This window comes from Ranitomeya variabilis, chromosome 1 (genome assembly GCF_051348905.1).
Source record: "Ranitomeya variabilis isolate aRanVar5 chromosome 1, aRanVar5.hap1, whole genome shotgun sequence".
NCBI lineage: Eukaryota > Metazoa > Chordata > Amphibia > Anura > Dendrobatidae > Ranitomeya > Ranitomeya variabilis.
In genome coordinates this window covers 402,523,406-402,540,627 of record NC_135232.1, presented here as the reverse complement: position 1 = coordinate 402,540,627, position 17,222 = coordinate 402,523,406, and the positions used below count along the sequence as shown (strand labels likewise).

Below are 17,222 nucleotides of genomic sequence, written 5' to 3'. Positions count from 1 at the left end.
TGGCCGCGCATGCGCGGTAGAAAATGGCAGACGCGACGGACGTGCCAACGGTCCGCCAAAACACGACGCATCCGTTGCACGATGGACGCGACGTGTGGCCATCCGTCGCGATCCCTCACTAATACAAGTCTATGGGTAAAAAACGCATCCTGCGAGCACATTTGCAGGATCCGTTTTTTTCCCAAAAAGACGGATTGCGGAAAACGCAAGTGTGAAAGTAGCCTTATAGAAACATCGGCCTTTCTATTATATATCTATGGATATATCTATCTATAGATATATTTATCTATAGATATATCTATAGATACATAGATGTATCTATCCATATATTTGGGTGCTTTCACACATCAGGTTTTTGCCGTGAGGCACAATCTGGCGAGTTTTGAAAAAAAGTGATCCATTTTTTTCCGTCGGATCCGTTTTTTTCTCATAGAGTTTCATCCGTTTTTTGCCGGATCCGTCAAAAAAGCTGTTTCCGCCGGATGGAAAACACATACAGAGGAACGTTTTTTCTGTCCGGCGAAAAAACGCACAGCGACGGATCCGGCAAAAAAACGTATGAAACTGAGCTGTGAAATGATGAATCCGGCCTTGGAATCCGTTTTTTCATGCATGTTTCCATTCAAATCATGCACATTTTCCGTTTATTTACTTATTTCCAAAAACGGCATTAAAACCGCGCATAAACCGCACCAAAAAAAAAGCATCAAAACTGCATCAAAAACTGCATCAAAACCTGGTGCAGTTTTGCAGTTTTGGTGCGGTTTTGATACAGTTTTTGGTGCAGTTTTGATGCAGTTCTTAGTGTGGTTTTGGTGCGGCTTTTTCCGCAGCATGTGCACAACAAGTCTGCGGCTCCCATAGACTTACATTGGTTGTACACTACACTGCGGATTTGATGCAATTCAGTGCAGCAAAAAACACTGCAGATCTGCAATCAGATCCGCAACGTGTGCACACAGCCTTAGCATTTAGTGAACCTAGCCAAAAAGCCAAGCAAAAAACAAGCGTGGGATTGCACTTTTTTGCCATTTCATTGCACTTTGAATTTTTTTCACATTTTCTGCTACACGACATGGTAAAACCAATGGTGTCGTTCAAAAGTAGAACTTGTCCCGCAAAAGATCACATGGCCATATTGACGGAAAAATTATGGCTCTGGAAAGAAGGGGAGCGATAAACGAAAACAAAGAAGCTCCAGGGGGTGAAGGGGTTTAGAAACATGGATATGGACATACCTATGGAAATAGACATAGATATATCTGTATGTATCTATCTATCTATCTATCTGTCTATCCCTCTGTCTGTGTGTAATGGAGTGTGGGTTGGACAAGTGTAAAAGAGGAGGTTGGACAGAAATGACATCACAAATCTTTTTGAAGCTAGAGGAGGGAGAGGAGGGAGGGGTTGGGGTGTGTTTTGGAGTGGGTGTGGTAGGTTCGGGCTTAGTGGCAGTGCAATGCATCATGGAACTTGTAGTATTAGAGCACAGTAACTCAGGAGAAAGGAAGTTGTCGATTAACCCCATGAGAGCTGAATCCAGCACTAAAGATGTGCTGCTACAGCATGATAAAAGGTAATATTGCTAAAATAAACACAGTAGATGTTTTCAGTGGCCCATAATAGCAAGATTTATGAAAAAAAAAAAAAAAAGCTTATAGTAGTGGACAACTTCTTGAAGGCAACAGTGATTTCAGTGGTGATTGGAGCACTTGGAGCAGTGACCCCTAGAATGGCTACAACACATTCCAGGAGCAACATCTGAGCTCTCTGTCCAGAAAAGCACAATGCTGGGAACAACTAAGATCCTGTGCAGAACCCTCAAACTCCCAGGCCTCTCCCAGGACCAGAGAATGAGAAAGGACAACAAAGACCACCTCCATTGGGGGTGAGAAGGAATAATACATTATATGTATATATATATATATATATATATATATATATACTGTATATATATATATATATATATACTGTATATATATATATATATATATATATATATATATATATATATATATATATATATATATATATATACAGTTATATGAAAAAGTTTGGGCACCCCTATTAATCTTAAGCTTAATGTTTTATAAAAATTGTTTTTTTTGCAACAGCTATTTCAGTTTCATATATCTAATAACTGTTGGACACAGTAATGTTTCTGCCTTGAACTGAGGTTTATTGTACTAACAGAAAATGTGCAATCTGCATTCAAACAAAATTTGACAGGTGCATAAGTATGGGCACCCTTATCATTTTCTTGTTTTAAATACTCCTACCTACTTTTTACTGACTTACTAAAGCACTTTTTTTGGTTTTGCAACCTCATTGAGCTTTGAAGTTCATAGCTAGGTGTATGCAATCATGAGAAAAGCTACTTAAAGTGGCCACTTGCAAGTTGTTCTCCTGTTTGAATCTCCGCTGAAGAGTGGCATCATGGGCTCCTCAAAACAACTGTCAAATGATCTGAAAACAAAGGTTATTCAACATAGTTGTTCAGGGGAAGGATACAAAAAGCTGTCTCAGAGATTTAACCTGTCAATTTCCAGTGAGGAACATAGTAAGGAAATGGAAGAACACAGGTACAGTTCTTGTTAAGGCCAGAAGTGGCAGGCCAAGAAAAACATCAGAAAGGCAGAGAAGAAGAATGGTGAGATCAGTCAAGGACAATCCTCAGACCACCTCCAGAGAGCTGCAGCATCAACTTGCTGCAGATGGTGTCACTGTGCATCGGTCAACTATACAACGCACTTTGCACAAGGAGAAGCTGTATGGGAGAGTTATGCGAAAGAAGCCATTTCTGCAAGCACGCCACAAACAGAGTCAGCTGAGGTATGCAAAAGCACATTTGGAGAAGCCAATTTCTTTTTGGAAGAAGGTCCTGTGGACTGATGAAACCAAGATTGAGTTGTTTGGTCATACAAAAAGGTGTTATGCATGGCGGCAAAAAAACACAGTGCGTTGTATAGTTGACCGCTGCACAGTGACACCATCTGCAGCAAGTTGATGCTGCAGCTCTCTGGAGGTGGTCTGAGGATTGTCCTTGACTGATCTCACCATTCTTCTTCTCTGCCTTTCTGATGTTTTTCTTGGCCTGCCACTTCTAGCCTTAACAAGAACTGTACCTGTGTTCTTCCATTTCCTTACTATGTTCCTCACAGTGGAAATTGACAGGTTAAATCTCTTAGACAGCTTTTTGTATCCTTCCCCTGAACAACTATGTTGAATAATCTTTGTTTTCAGATCATTTGACAGTTGTTTTGAGGAGCCCATGATGCCACTCTTCAGAGGAGATTCAAGCAGGAGAACAACTTGCAAGTGGCCACTTTAAGTAGCTTTTCTCATGATTGCATACACCTGGCTATGAAGTTCAAAGCTCAATGAGGTTACAAAACCAAAAAAAGTGCTTTAGTAAGTCAGTAAAAAGTAGGTAGGAGTATTTAAAACAAGAAAATGATAAGGGTGCCCATACTTATGCACCTGTCAAATTTTGTTTGAATGCAGATTGCACATTTTCTGTTGGTACAATAAACCTCATATCAAGGCAGAAACATTACTGTGTCCAACAGTTATTAGATATATGAAACTGAAATAGCTGTTGCAAAAAAAAACAATTTTTTATAAAGCATTAAGATTAATAGGGGTGCCCAAACTTTTTCATATAACTGTATATATATATATATTACAGACCAAAAGTTTGGACACACCTTCTCATGACTATGAGAAATTTCTCGTGACTATGAAAATTGTACATTCACATTGAGGCATCAAAACTATGAATTAACACATGTGGAATTATATACTTAACAAAAAAAGTGTTACACAACTGAAATTATGTCTTATATTCTAGGTTCTTCAAAGTAGCCACCTTCTGCTTTGATGACTGCTTTGCACACTCTTGGCATTTTCTTAATGAGCTTCAAGTTGTAGTCATGAAAATACAGAAAAATCTTTAAATGATAAGGTGTGTCCAAACTTTTGGTCTGTACTGTATATACAGTATGTGCACTACTCAAAAAATAAAGGGAACACTTAAACAACAGAATATAACTCCAAGTAAATCAAACTTCTGTGAAATCAAACTGTCCACTTAGGAAGCAACACTGATTGACAATCAATTTCACATGCTGTTTTGCAAATGGAATAGACAACAGATGGAAATTATTGGCAATTATCAAGACAAGGAGTGGTTCTGCAGGTGGGGACCACAGACCACATCTCCGTACCAATGCTTTCTGGTTTTGGTCACTTTTGAACATTGGTTGTGCTTTCACACTTGTGGTAGTATGAGACAGACTCTACAACCCACACAAGTGGCTCAGGTAGTGCAGCTTATCCCGGATGGCACATCAATGCGAGCTGTGGCAAGAAGGTTTGCTGTGTCTGTCAGCGTAGTGTCCAGAGGCTGGAGGTGCTACCAGAAGACAGGCCAGTACACCAGGAGATGTGGAGGGGGCGGTAGGAGGGAAGCAGCCCAGCAGCAGCACTGCTACCTCTGCCTTTGTGCAAGGAGGAACAGGAGGAGCACTGCCAGAGCCCTGAAAATGACCTCCAGCAGGCCAAAAATGTGCATGTGTCTGCACAAAGTGTTAGAAACCGACTCCATGAGGATGGTCTGAGTGCCTGACATCCACAGATGGGGGTTGTGCTCACAGCCCAACACCGTGCAGGACGCTTGGCATTTGCCACAGAACACCAGGATTGACAAATTCCCCAATGGCACCCTGTGCTCTTCACAGATGAAAGCAGGTTCACACTGAGCATATGTGAAAGAGTCTGGAGACGCCATAGAGAGCAATCTGCTGCCTGCAACATCCTTCAGCATGACCGGTCTGGCAGTGGGTCAGTAATGGTGTGGGGTGGCATTTCTTTGGAGGGTCACACAGCCCTCCATGTGCTCACCAGAGGTAGCCTGACTGCCATTAGGTACCGAGATGAGATCCTCAGACCCCTTGTGAGACCATACGCTGGTGCGGTTGGCCCTGGGTTCCTCCTAATGTAGGACAATGCCAGACCTCATGTGGCTGGAATGTGTTAGCAGTTTCTGCAAGATGAAGACATTGAAGCTATGGATTGGAATGCCCGCTCCCCATACCGCAATCCAATTGAGCACATCTGGGACATCATATCTCGCTCCATCCACCAACGTCACATTGCACCACAGATTTCCAGGGGCTGGCGGATGCTTTAGTCCAAGTCTGAAAGGAGATCTCTCAGAAGACCATCCGCCGCCTATCTGAAACATGCCCAGGCATTGTACAGTAGGGAGGTCATACAGGCACGTGAAGGCCGCACACAATACTGAGCATCTTTTCCTTGTAATGAGGCATTTCCACTGAAGTTGGATCAACCTGTAATTTGATTTTCCACTTTGATTTTGAGTATCATTCCAAATCCAGACCTCCATGGGATATTCATTTTGATTTACATTGATAATTGTTATGTTTTATTGTTCTCAACACATTCCACTATGCAATGAATAAAAATTTGCAAATGGAACATTTCATTCAGCGATATCTAGGATGTGGTATTTTAGTGTTCCCTTTATTTTTTTGAGCAGTATATATATATATATATATATATATATATATATATATATATATATATATATAATCAGGATGAGGGAAATATATACCAGGATGGAGGACATACAGTGTGTCCGTAAAGTCATAGTGCACTTTTGACCAGTCACAAGATCTATTTATAGTTTACATTTTTTATGCCCTTTCTCTGACCCAATCATAACAGACCTGTTCATGAGGAGAGATAGCAAGAACCAATCAAACAACACAAACTCATTTAAGCTGTTGCTGAGCCCCCAGTCAGATTAACCCCTGATAAACTGAACTCTGATTAATACACTGCCAGGTCTGTAACATCATGCAACCACAAGCTTATGCCAGCTGTGTGGTTTTCCATGCCAGTCAAGATGTGGACGGTACAGAGGAAAGTTCAGTGTGTTCTGTGGCTCACTAAATTCGAATCCATGACCAAAGTGCTATGTGAATATCGGAGCGTTTATAATGAAGCGCCACCACATAGGAATAGTGATAAGCAGTTGAAGGAAACCGGCAGTTTGGTGGAGAAACCCGTGATAGGCCCATTTTTTTTCACGGAGCGGTCTGTGACGGCAAACATGTATCTTGACATATTGGAATTGTATGCAGTGCCACAATTTCCAGAAGGTGTCATCTTTCAACAGGACAGCGCTCCTCCACACTACGCCACCATTGTTTGTAAGTTTCTGGATACAACATTCCCCTGGCGGTGGATACGCAGGGGTTCTACCAAGCTATGGCCACCACGACCCCGGATCGGACGCTCTTAGACTTTTACTTTTGGGGTTATGTGAAGCAACATGTGTACATTGAAAATATCAACGACATTAATCACTTAAAACAGGGAATCACAGACGTTATTAACTCTGTTACACCAGACATCCTTACCCGTGTGTGCCAAGAACTTCACTATAGTTTGGATGTGTGAAGGGCAACAAATGGAGCCCACATTGAACTGCACTGAATAGATATGAAACTGGGAGAGTTTTTTCTTATTTGGAGCAGATTTCACATTTCTATCGTTTTTTGTTGAAAGGGAAAATAAACTTCAAGCGAATGTGGCGCTAATCACCTTAGGATTGTTTGAATACACCCACTAATAGTAACTAAACTGAAGTATAGTTACTTGAAAAACTGGAAAATTCCTCTAACATGTTGAAAACAGAACTGTATGCTGAGAATATTTTAGCAATCTTACCATTCCTGTGTGGGTATGTGTTAGAATTTAATCCATCTTTAAGAATGTCTGTGAGTCCTGCAAGTAAAAAAGTTTCAATACATTAATTTATAGTACAAATAAGAACAATGCTTATAAGCCCTGAAGAATTATATGTATCAATAGTTATAATTCACACATTTTCATTTCTGTTTTGTCAGATATAGAAGCCTTGGTGTCTGCACTTTAAGTATGATCTCATGTGTTGTGTAACTTTCAGTAAACACATTGCATAAAACTGTACTAACCCATTAACATTTTATAAGAAATCACATACAATATTCTGTCTAGGGTTCATGAGGTATGTTGTCAATATATCTATATATATTCAATATGCCTTATAAATGAAACTAGTGCCAAAAGGATGCAAGCTATTAAAGGATTTTTGTGTTAGAACTTGACGTATAAATTGACTTGGCTTTCTTAATAGGTCCACAGCTTTAAGGCCATGTGCACACGTTCAGTATTTTTCGCGTTTTTTTCGCGTTTTTTCGCTATAAAAACGTGATAAAAACGCGAAAAAAACGCTAACATATGCCTCCCATTATTTTCAGAGTATTCCGCATTTTTTGTGCAAATGTTGCATTTTTTTCCGCAAAAAAATCGCATCGCGGAAAAAAAAGCAACATATTCATTAAATTTGCGGAATTGCGGGGTTCCGCACACCTAGGAATGCATTGATCTGCTTACTTCCCGCACGGGGCTGTGCACACCATGCGGGAAGTAAGCAGATTATGTGCGGTTGGTACCCAGGGTGGAGGAGAGGAGACTCTCCTCCACGGACTGGGCACCATATTATTGGTAAAAAAAAAAAGAATTAAAATAAAAAAAAAATAGTGATATACTCACCTTCGATGGCCCCGGAGTCTTCCCGTCTCTCAGGTGCATGCTGCCGCTTCGGTTCATATAGCTGGTGTGTGGTGAAGGACCTGCGATGACGTCGCGGTCTTGTGATTGGTTGTGAGACCGGTCATGTGACCGCTCACGTGACCGCGACGTCATCGAAGGTCCTGCACACACACATCATCTATAGGAACAGACGCCGCTGAGGAGATCGGCTGTCTGCAGGTGAGTATAACCATTTTTTTATTTTTTTTATTATTTTTAAACATTCTATCTTTTACTATTGATGCTGCATAGGCTGCATCTATAGTAAAAAGTTGGTCACACTTGTCAAACACTATGTTTGACAAGTGTGACCAACCTGTCAATCAGTTTTCCAAGCGATGCTACAGATCGCTTGGAAAACTTTAGCATTCTGCAAGCTAATTTCGCTTGCAAAATGCTAAAAAAAAAAAACGCGAAAAAAACGGGAAAAAACGCAAAAAAAAAAATGCGGATTTCTTGCAGAAAATTTCCGGTTTTCTTCAGGAAATTTCTGCAAGAAATCCTGACGTGTGCACATACCCTTAAGGGATCGCACGGCACCTAAAATGTATTTTCTGACTATTTATCTTTACGGCCTATCCACTTTTGTAATTGGCTTTATTACACAACACCCTACACTTTTCCCTATCTACCTAATCACTAGATGAGTTTTTTACTGTACTTTTCGTGATGATTTGAGAGAAATTCAAAGTGATATCACAGAAGGCTGGGTCTGCACTCACTCCCCGCAGTGTCCATCTCACTCCCCGCAGTGTCCATCTCACTCCCCGCAGTGTCCATCTCACTCCCCGCAGTGTCCATCTCACTCCCCGCAGTGTCCATCTCACTCCCCGCAGTGTCCATCTCACTCCCCGCAGTGTCCATTGCCCCTCTTGGAATAGGTAGTCACAGAGAGCAGTTACCACACTATTTTCACAATCTCCACTGCAGCTGTCCCCCCTGAACATATCCTGGATCCCAGGTGATGGACATAAGGGAGATAAGAGTACAGTGGCAACACACTGCTTCTATCTACGCTGTCCGCCATAGCTTCTGTGAAAGAAGAAGTCATCAAGGGGCGGAGATAAAAGCAGATTGACACCAGCGCTGCCCCACAGTTTCTAGCACTGCCCACAAATGAGTCGTCAGCATAGGCTACTTTCACACTTGCGTCGGTACAGGGCCGTCGTCATGCATCGGCCCGATGTACCGACGCACGTTGTGAAATAAAAGCACAACGGGGGCAGCGGATGCAGTTTTTTAACACCCCATTGTAATGTCCGAGGAGGAGGGGGTGGAGTTTCGGCCGCGCATGCGCGGTCGAAATGGCGGACGCGACGCACAAAAAAAGTTACATCGAACGTTTCTTGTGTCGACGGTCCGCCAAAACACGACGCATCCATCTCATCAGTAACACAGATGCGACGTGTGGCAATCCGTCACAATGTGTCGCTAATGTAAGTCTATGGAGAAAAAATGCATCCTGCGGGCAACTTTGCAGGATGCGTTTTTTCTCCAAAACGACGCATTGCGACGTACGTCACACAATGCAAGTGTGAAAGTAGCCATAGGGTGGTGATAGAAGCAGTGAGTAACACCATTTGATGACAATTCATTTGAGGGAGATAAGAGAAGCTGTGGGGTGGTGCTAGTGTCATGAGGGTTCAACATTGCTTTGAAAGAGGGTTGAAAATGAGACTACCATGTCCAAAATGTAAGACTTGTGCAATAAGAACCCCACCATTTTCTTCTGGACTAACAATGACTGTGGTATCTTTTGCTCTTGCCATGGGTTGTCATTGACCCTGTTGCAGTGGAGATACACCTTAGGCTACTTTCACACTAGCGTCGTACGACGCACGTCGCAATGCATCGTTTTGGAAAAAAAGGCATCCTGCAAAATTGCTTGCAGGATGCGTTTTTTCTCCATAGGCTTGCATTAGCGATGCATTGCGACGGATTGCCACACGTCGCAATCGTCATGCGACGGTTGCGTCGTGTTGCGTTGGACCGTCGGCACAAAAAAAGTTACATGTAACGTTTTTTGATGCTTCGTGTCCGCCATTTCCGACCGCGCATGCGTGGCCGGAACTCCGCCCCCGCCTCCCCGGACATCACAATGGGGCAGCGGATGTGTTGTAAAACTGCATCCGCTGCCCCCGTTATGTGTTTTTAACTCAGTTTGCATCGGTACGTCTCAACGTCGCATTGCGACGTGCGTCGTACGACGCTAGTGTGAAAGTAGCCTTAGTTATCTGTTTTACAAATGCCATATTTAAGCAAATATATGCCTGTAACAATGTGTCACCCAAGTCGACCTCCATGGACCTTAATGTAAGTAGGCTCTATGGAGTAAAATGTAATTAGGCCCCATGTAGAATAATGTATTTAAGCCTTCAATGGTATTCCCTGTCCTGCATCTGGTGGTGGTGGGAGGGTAATGTGTGCCTTTGTTACTCTCTGCAGGCGGCCTCCCTGATACACAACATACAAGCCTGTTCAGAGAAAAGACTGCAGGAACCTTCTTTCACGCTTTGAATTTTTAATGTACCAGGTGTTTAACCCCTTCAAGATGCAGCCCTTTTTTGTTTCTGCGTTTTCGTTTTTCGCTCCCCTCCTTCCCACAGCCATAACTTTTGTATTTTTCTGTCAATATGGCCATGTGAGGGCTTACTTTTTTGCGGGACGAGTTGTACTTTTGAACGACACCATTGGTTTTACCATGTCTTGTACTAGAAAACGGGAAAAAAATTCCAAGTGTGGTGAAATTGCAAAAAAAGTGCAAACCCACACTTATTTTTTGTTTGGCCTTTTTGCTAGGTCCACTAAAAGCTCAAACTGACCTGCCATTGTGATTCTCCACGTCATTACGAGTTCATGGACACCAAACATATCTAGGTTATTTTTTATCTAAGTGGTGAAAAAAATTTCCAAACTTTGCTAAAAAATAAAAAAATTGCGCAATTTTCCGATACCCGTAGCGTCTCCATTTTTCGTGATCTGGGGTCAGGTGAGGGCTTATTTTTTGCGTGCCGAGCTGACATTTTTAATGATACCACTTTGTGTAGATATATTCTTTTGATCGCCCGTTATTGCATTTTAATGCAATGTCGCGGCGACCAATAAAACGTAATTCTGGGGTTTTGAATTTTTTTCTCGCTACGCCGTTTAGCGATCAGGTAATCATTTTTTTAATTGATAGATCGGGCGATTCTGAACTCGGCAATACCAAATATTTGTATGTTTGATTTTTTTTATTTATTTTGAATGGGGCGAAAGGGGGGTGATTTAAACTTTTATATATATTTTTTTCATATTTTTTTTTTAAAAAATTAAAAAACTTTTGCCATGCTTCAATAGCCTCCATGGGAGGCTAGAAGCTGGCATAGCCTGATCAGCTCTGCTACATAGCAGCGATCATCAGATCGCTCCTATGTAGCTGAATTACAGGCTTGCTATGAGCGCCGACCACAGGGTGGCGCTCGCAGCAACCCGGCATCAACCACCATAGAGGTCTCAAGGAGACCTCAGGTTGTCATGCCGATGCATCGCTGACCCCCGATTATGTGACGGGGTCGGTGATGCGTGCATTTCCGGCCCGATGGCCGGAAGCGGTAGTTAAATGCCGCTGTCAGCGTTTGACAGCGGCATTTAACTAGTTAATAGCGGCAGGTGGATCGCAATTCCACCTGCCGCTATTGCGCGCACATGTCAGCTGTACAAAACAGCTGACATGTCGCGACTTTGATGTGGGCTCAGCGCCGGACCCCACATCAAAGGGGGAGACACGACATGCGCCGTACTAGTACGGCGCATGTCGTGAAGGGATTAAAGTTTGTTCCAAAGACTGATTTGTCCTCTCTGTCTGACCATTGGTTTCAGGGTGATAAGCAGATTAAAATGACAAGTCAATCCCTAGTTTCTGGCAAAAAGCTCTCCAAAATTTAGAGACAAATTGTACTCCCCTATCAGACACAATGTTCACAGGGATCCTATGTAACCTTACAATATGAGAAATAAACAGTGGCGTAACTACAAAGTTATGGGCCCCGGTGCGAACTTCCAAATGGGGCCCCCCCCCCTACCCCCCCCTACCCCCCCACCTTCCCCCGCCCCCGCAACCCCCCCACCTTCCCCCGCCCCGCTTCCCCTAGATACGCCTCGGACTGTTGCAGGAATCTCCTGCACTGCAACATGGTGTTGGGTGCCAGCACAGCCCGCACAGTGGTATATCCAGCACAGCCCGCACAGTGGTATATCCAGCACAGCCCGCACAGTGGTATATCCAGCACAGACCGCACAGTGGTATATCCAGCACAGACCGCACAGTGGTATATCCAGCACAGACCGCACAGTGGTATATCCAGCACAGCCCTCACAGTGGTATATCCAGCACAGCCCGCACAGGGGTATATACAGCACAGCCCGCACAGGGGTATATACAGCACAGCCCGCACAGGGGTATATACAGCACAGCCAGCACAGGGGGTATATAGAGCACAGCCCTCACAGTGGTATATCCAGCACAGACCGCACAGTGGTATATCCAGCACAGACCGCACAGTGGTATATCCAGCACAGACCGCACAGTGGTATATCCAGCACAGACCGCACAGTGGTATATCCAGCACAGCCCTCACAGTGGTATATCCAGCACAGACCGCACAGTGGTATATCCAGCACAGACCGCACAGTGGTATATCCAGCACAGACCGCACAGTGGTATATCCAGCACAGACCGCACAGTGGTATATCCAGCACAGACCGCACAGTGGTATATCCAGCACAGCCCTCACAGTGGTATATCCAGCACAGACCGCACAGTGGTATATCCAGCACAGACCGCACAGTGGTATATCCAGCACAGACCGCACAGTGGTATATCCAGCACAGACCGCACAGTGGTATATCCAGCACAGACCGCACAGTGGTATATCCAGCACAGACCGCACAGTGGTATATACAGCACAGCCCGCACAGTGTTATATACAGCACAGCCCGCACAGTGGTATATAGAGCACAGCTCGCACAGTGGTATATACAGCAGAGCCCGCACAGTGGTATATACAGCAGAGCCCGCACAGTGGTATATCCAGCACAGACCGCACAGTGGTATATCCAGCACAGCCCTCACAGTGGTATATCCAGCACAGACCGCACAGTGGTATATCCAGCACAGCCCGCACAGTGGTATATCCAGCACAGCCCGCACAGTGGTATATCCAGCACAGCCCGCACAGTGGTATATCCAGCAGAGCCCGCACAGTGTTATATACAGCAGAGCCCGCACAGTGGTATATACAGCAGAGCCCGCACAGTGGTATATACAGCAGAGCCCGCACAGTGGTATATCCAGCACAGACCGCACAGTGGTATATCCAGCACAGCCCTCACAGTGGTATATCCAGCACAGCCCGCACAGGGGTATATACAGCACAGCCCGCACAGGGGTATATACAGCACAGCCCGCACAGGGGTATATACAGCACAGCCAGCACAGGGGGTATATAGAGCACAGCCCTCACAGTGGTATATCCAGCACAGACCGCACAGTGGTATATACAGCACAGCCCGCACAGTGTTATATACAGCAGAGCCCGCACAGTGGTATATAGAGCACAGCCCGCACAGTGTTATATACAGCAGAGCCCGCACAGTGGTATATACAGCAGAGCCCGCACAGTGGTATATCCAGCACAGACCGCACAGTGGTATATCCAGCACAGCCCTCACAGTGGTATATCCAGCACAGCCCGCACAGGGGTATATACAGCACAGCCCGCACAGGGGTATATACAGCACAGCCCGCACAGGGGTATATACAGCACAGCCAGCACAGGGGGTATATAGAGCACAGCCCTCACAGTGGTATATCCAGCACAGACCGCACAGTGGTATATCCAGCACAGCCCGCACAGTGGTATATCCAGCACAGCCCGCACAGTGGTATATCCAGCACAGACCGCACAGTGGTATATCCAGCACAGCCCTCACAGTGGTATATCCAGCACAGACCGCACAGTGGTATATCCAGCACAGCCCTCACAGTGGTATATCCAGCACAGACCGCACAGTGGTATATCCAGCACAGACCGCACAGTGGTATATACAGCACAGCCCGCACAGTGTTATATACAGCAGAGCCCGCACAGTGGTATATAGAGCACAGCCCGCACAGTGTTATATACAGCAGAGCCCGCACAGTGGTATATACAGCAGAGCCCGCACAGTGGTATATACAGCAGAGCCCGCACAGTGGTATATACAGCAGAGCCCGCACAGGGATATATACAGCAGAGCCCGTACAGGGATATATACAGCACAGCCCCCACAGGGGTATATACAGCAGAGCCCGTACAGGGATATATACAGCACAGCCCCCACAGGGGTATATACAGCACAGCCCGCACAGGGGTATATAGAGCACAGCCCGCACAGGGGTATATAGAGCACAGCCCGCACAGGGATATATACAGCAGAGCCCGTACAGGGATATATACAGCACAGCCCCCACAGGGGTATATACAGCAGAGCCCGTACAGGGATATATACAGCACAGCCCCCACAGGGGTATATACAGCACAGCCAGCACAGGGGTATATAGAGCACAGCCCACATCTCATCTCATCCCCCCCCCCCCGATAATGGCCCCACAGTCCGGTTAAAAAGAAAAAAAAAAAAACTCTCCTCACCTTTACTTTTGCCCGCGCTGCTCCTGGCGGCTGCAGTCTGCCCAGGACACTGCAGGTGCGCGATGATATGACGTCATCGCGCACCCGCAGTGTACTGTCAGAGGCAGAGCGGGGAATGATGGGAGAGGAAGCGTCAGGTGACGCTCTCTCCTCCCATCATTGCATTGAACTATACCGGTGTCATAGACGCCGGTATAGTTAAATGCGGCGGCGGCGGCGGCACTGGGGGGGTTCCGGGGGAGGAACAGTGCAGCGGCCCACTACTGGCATCGGCTCTTCTGGCATTTGCCAGAAGTGCCCGATGGCCAGCCTGGCCCTGCTCAGACCTGCCGGCCCGGGGCCCCTGACCTGCGGGGCCCGGTCGCAATGGCGACCGCTGCGACCGCGGTAGTTACGCCCCTGGAAATAAACAACCTGGAGAGTGTCTCTGCATTAGGTAATCCTGACAAAGGAACAAAATGAGCTTGTTTGCTGAATAGATCAACTACCACCCAGATAGCAGTCTTCCCATCAGACAGAGGCAAATCTGTAATGATATCCATGGATAAATGAGTCCATGGTCATTCTGAAATAGGCAATGGAGCCAATTCCCCAGCCAGCTGGCTATGACTTACATTGGCATGTGCACAGACTTCTCAAGCAGATACAAAATCTTTAATATCCTGATGGAATCTAGACTACGAGATAAAGCATCAGCTTTCACATTCTTAGACCCTGGCCTGAATGTAATAGAAAAATGAAATCGAGAGAAAAACAAGGACCATCTGGCCTGTCTAGGAGTTAACCTTTTAGCCGATTCAATGTAAGCTAAATTCTTGTGATCTGTGATCACCGTAACTGGATGAACCGCCCCTCCAAAAAATGCCTCCATTCCTCAAAGGCCAATTTGACAGCAAGTAAATCCCGATTCCCAACATCATAATTTCTCTCTGCCGGTGAAAATTTTTTGGAAAGAAAAGCACATGGATGCAGGTTAGTCAGAGTTTTGGGCCCCTGCGATGAGACTGCCCCCACTCCGATCTCCGAAGTTTCCACTTCTACTATGAACGGTTCTTGGAGATCAGGTTGGATCAGAATGGGTGCAGACATAAAACACTCTTAATTTTTTAAAAGCTCTGATAGCACCTGGTGAGCAAACCTTGAGATTTGCACTCTTACGTGTAAGGTCAGTAAGTGGTTTAGCAATTTGGGAAAACCCCTTGATAAATTTTCTATAATAGTTGGCAAATCCCAGAAAATGCTGCAAAGCCTTAAGATCACGAGGTTGAACTCAATCCATTATGGCCTGCACCTTTCCAGGGTCCATCTTAAATCCTTCTGCTGACAAGATAAACCCCAAGAAAGATTTCCTGAACAGAAAAAAAACACATTTTTCTAATTTAAGAAACAGAGATCTCCCTCAGTCTCTGTATCACCACACGGACATGTTCCTGGTGAGTGTCCAAGTCTGGCGAGAAAATTATAATGTCATTAAGGCATATTACAACAAATCTTCCAATGCAATCAGAGAAAATATCATTCATAAAATTCTGAAACACAGCAGGTACATTTGATAATCCGAAAGGCATGACAAGGTTTTCAAACAGACCCTCAGACGTTAAAAACACCGTTTTCCACTCATCACCTTTCCGGATGCGAATCAAGTTGTAAGCCCCTCTAAGATCAAGTTTAGAAAACACCCTGGCCCTCAGAACCTGATTATATAAGTCAGGGATGAGTGGAAGTGAGTAGGCATTTTTAACCGTGATCTTGTTTAGTTCTCGGAAATCAAGGCAAGGATGGAGACCCCCATCTTTTTTTTAACAAGAAAAAATCCAGCAGCTACAGGGGAGGAGGAAGGACAGATATGACCCTTCTGTAAACTTTCGTTAACATATTCTTTCATGGCGGTCTGTTCAGGCCCCGAAAAATTGTAAAGGCGAGCTTTTGGCAATTTGGCGCTAAGAATAAGGTCAATAGCACAATCATAGAGACGATCGGGAGGTAGTATCTCCATCTCTTTTTCCGAGAACACATCTCCATCTCTGTCAGGTACTCCGGAAGACCCTCCAGACTAGCGGAGCATATTTGTACCTTTTTTAGACATTTCTTGGAACAATTGGGGCTCCATTTCACAATCTTCTTCAGACACCAATCAATAACTGGATTGTGAGTCTGCAACCATGGAAACTACAGTACCAAACCAGCAAGTATATTTTCCAACACAAAACAGGAGATGGATTTAGAGTGGAGTGCCCCCACATGGAGATTGAAATCCACCGTTGCTCTATTGACCAAATTGTGAGCTAACGGTGTCTTGTCAATGGTGATGATTTGAATGGGTCTTTCTAAACTAACTGTCCCTAACCCTAACTTCAGAACCAGTCCCGAATCAATAAAGTTAGCAGCTGACCCACAGTCAATGAACGCCAATGTTGATAACACCTGGTTCTTGAAGGAAATCATTGTATTTATTAGTACTTTGTCAGAGGAAGAAAAAGGTACCTGGGAGTCTGGGTGACCTCCTCGGTCATCACCCAGACTCAGATGTTCTCCCGATGGTTTGGTGGTTTGAGGACATGTTGGGCAATTCTTAAGAAAATGTCCAGAGAGGCCACAGTATAGACAGTGTCCGAGATCTTATCTCCGTCTTCTTTCCACAACACAAAGACTGGCAACTCTAACCTTGGGTAAATGGACCTGCTCCGGGGAAGTATAACATGTGGCCTGCTGTTCACCATATCTCTCACGGATTGTGCGGTGCATTCGTATGGCCCGAGTCATGGCCTCCATCAAATAACAAGGGGCGTCATGGAGGACCAGAGCATCCTTGAGTGTCTCGGAAAGGCCTCTTTGGAACTGGCACCTGAGAGCTGCATCATTCCATAGAACTTCAGTGGACCACTGCCG

At 45.0% G+C, this 17,222-nt stretch overlaps 1 protein-coding gene across 2 annotated transcripts in view; it reads right to left on the bottom strand.

Annotated features, from left to right (window-relative positions):
* LOC143804222 (programmed cell death 1 ligand 2-like) overlaps positions 1-17,222 on the bottom strand; it is a 169,129-nt gene that overhangs the window by 66,431 nt on the left and 85,476 nt on the right. For both annotated transcript variants that reach the window (XM_077283350.1, XM_077282535.1), the window contains exon 5: positions 6,757-6,813. In XM_077283350.1, the coding sequence (XP_077139465.1) occupies positions 6,757-6,813 (57 nt within the window). The remainder of the gene's footprint in view (positions 1-6,756; positions 6,814-17,222) is intronic.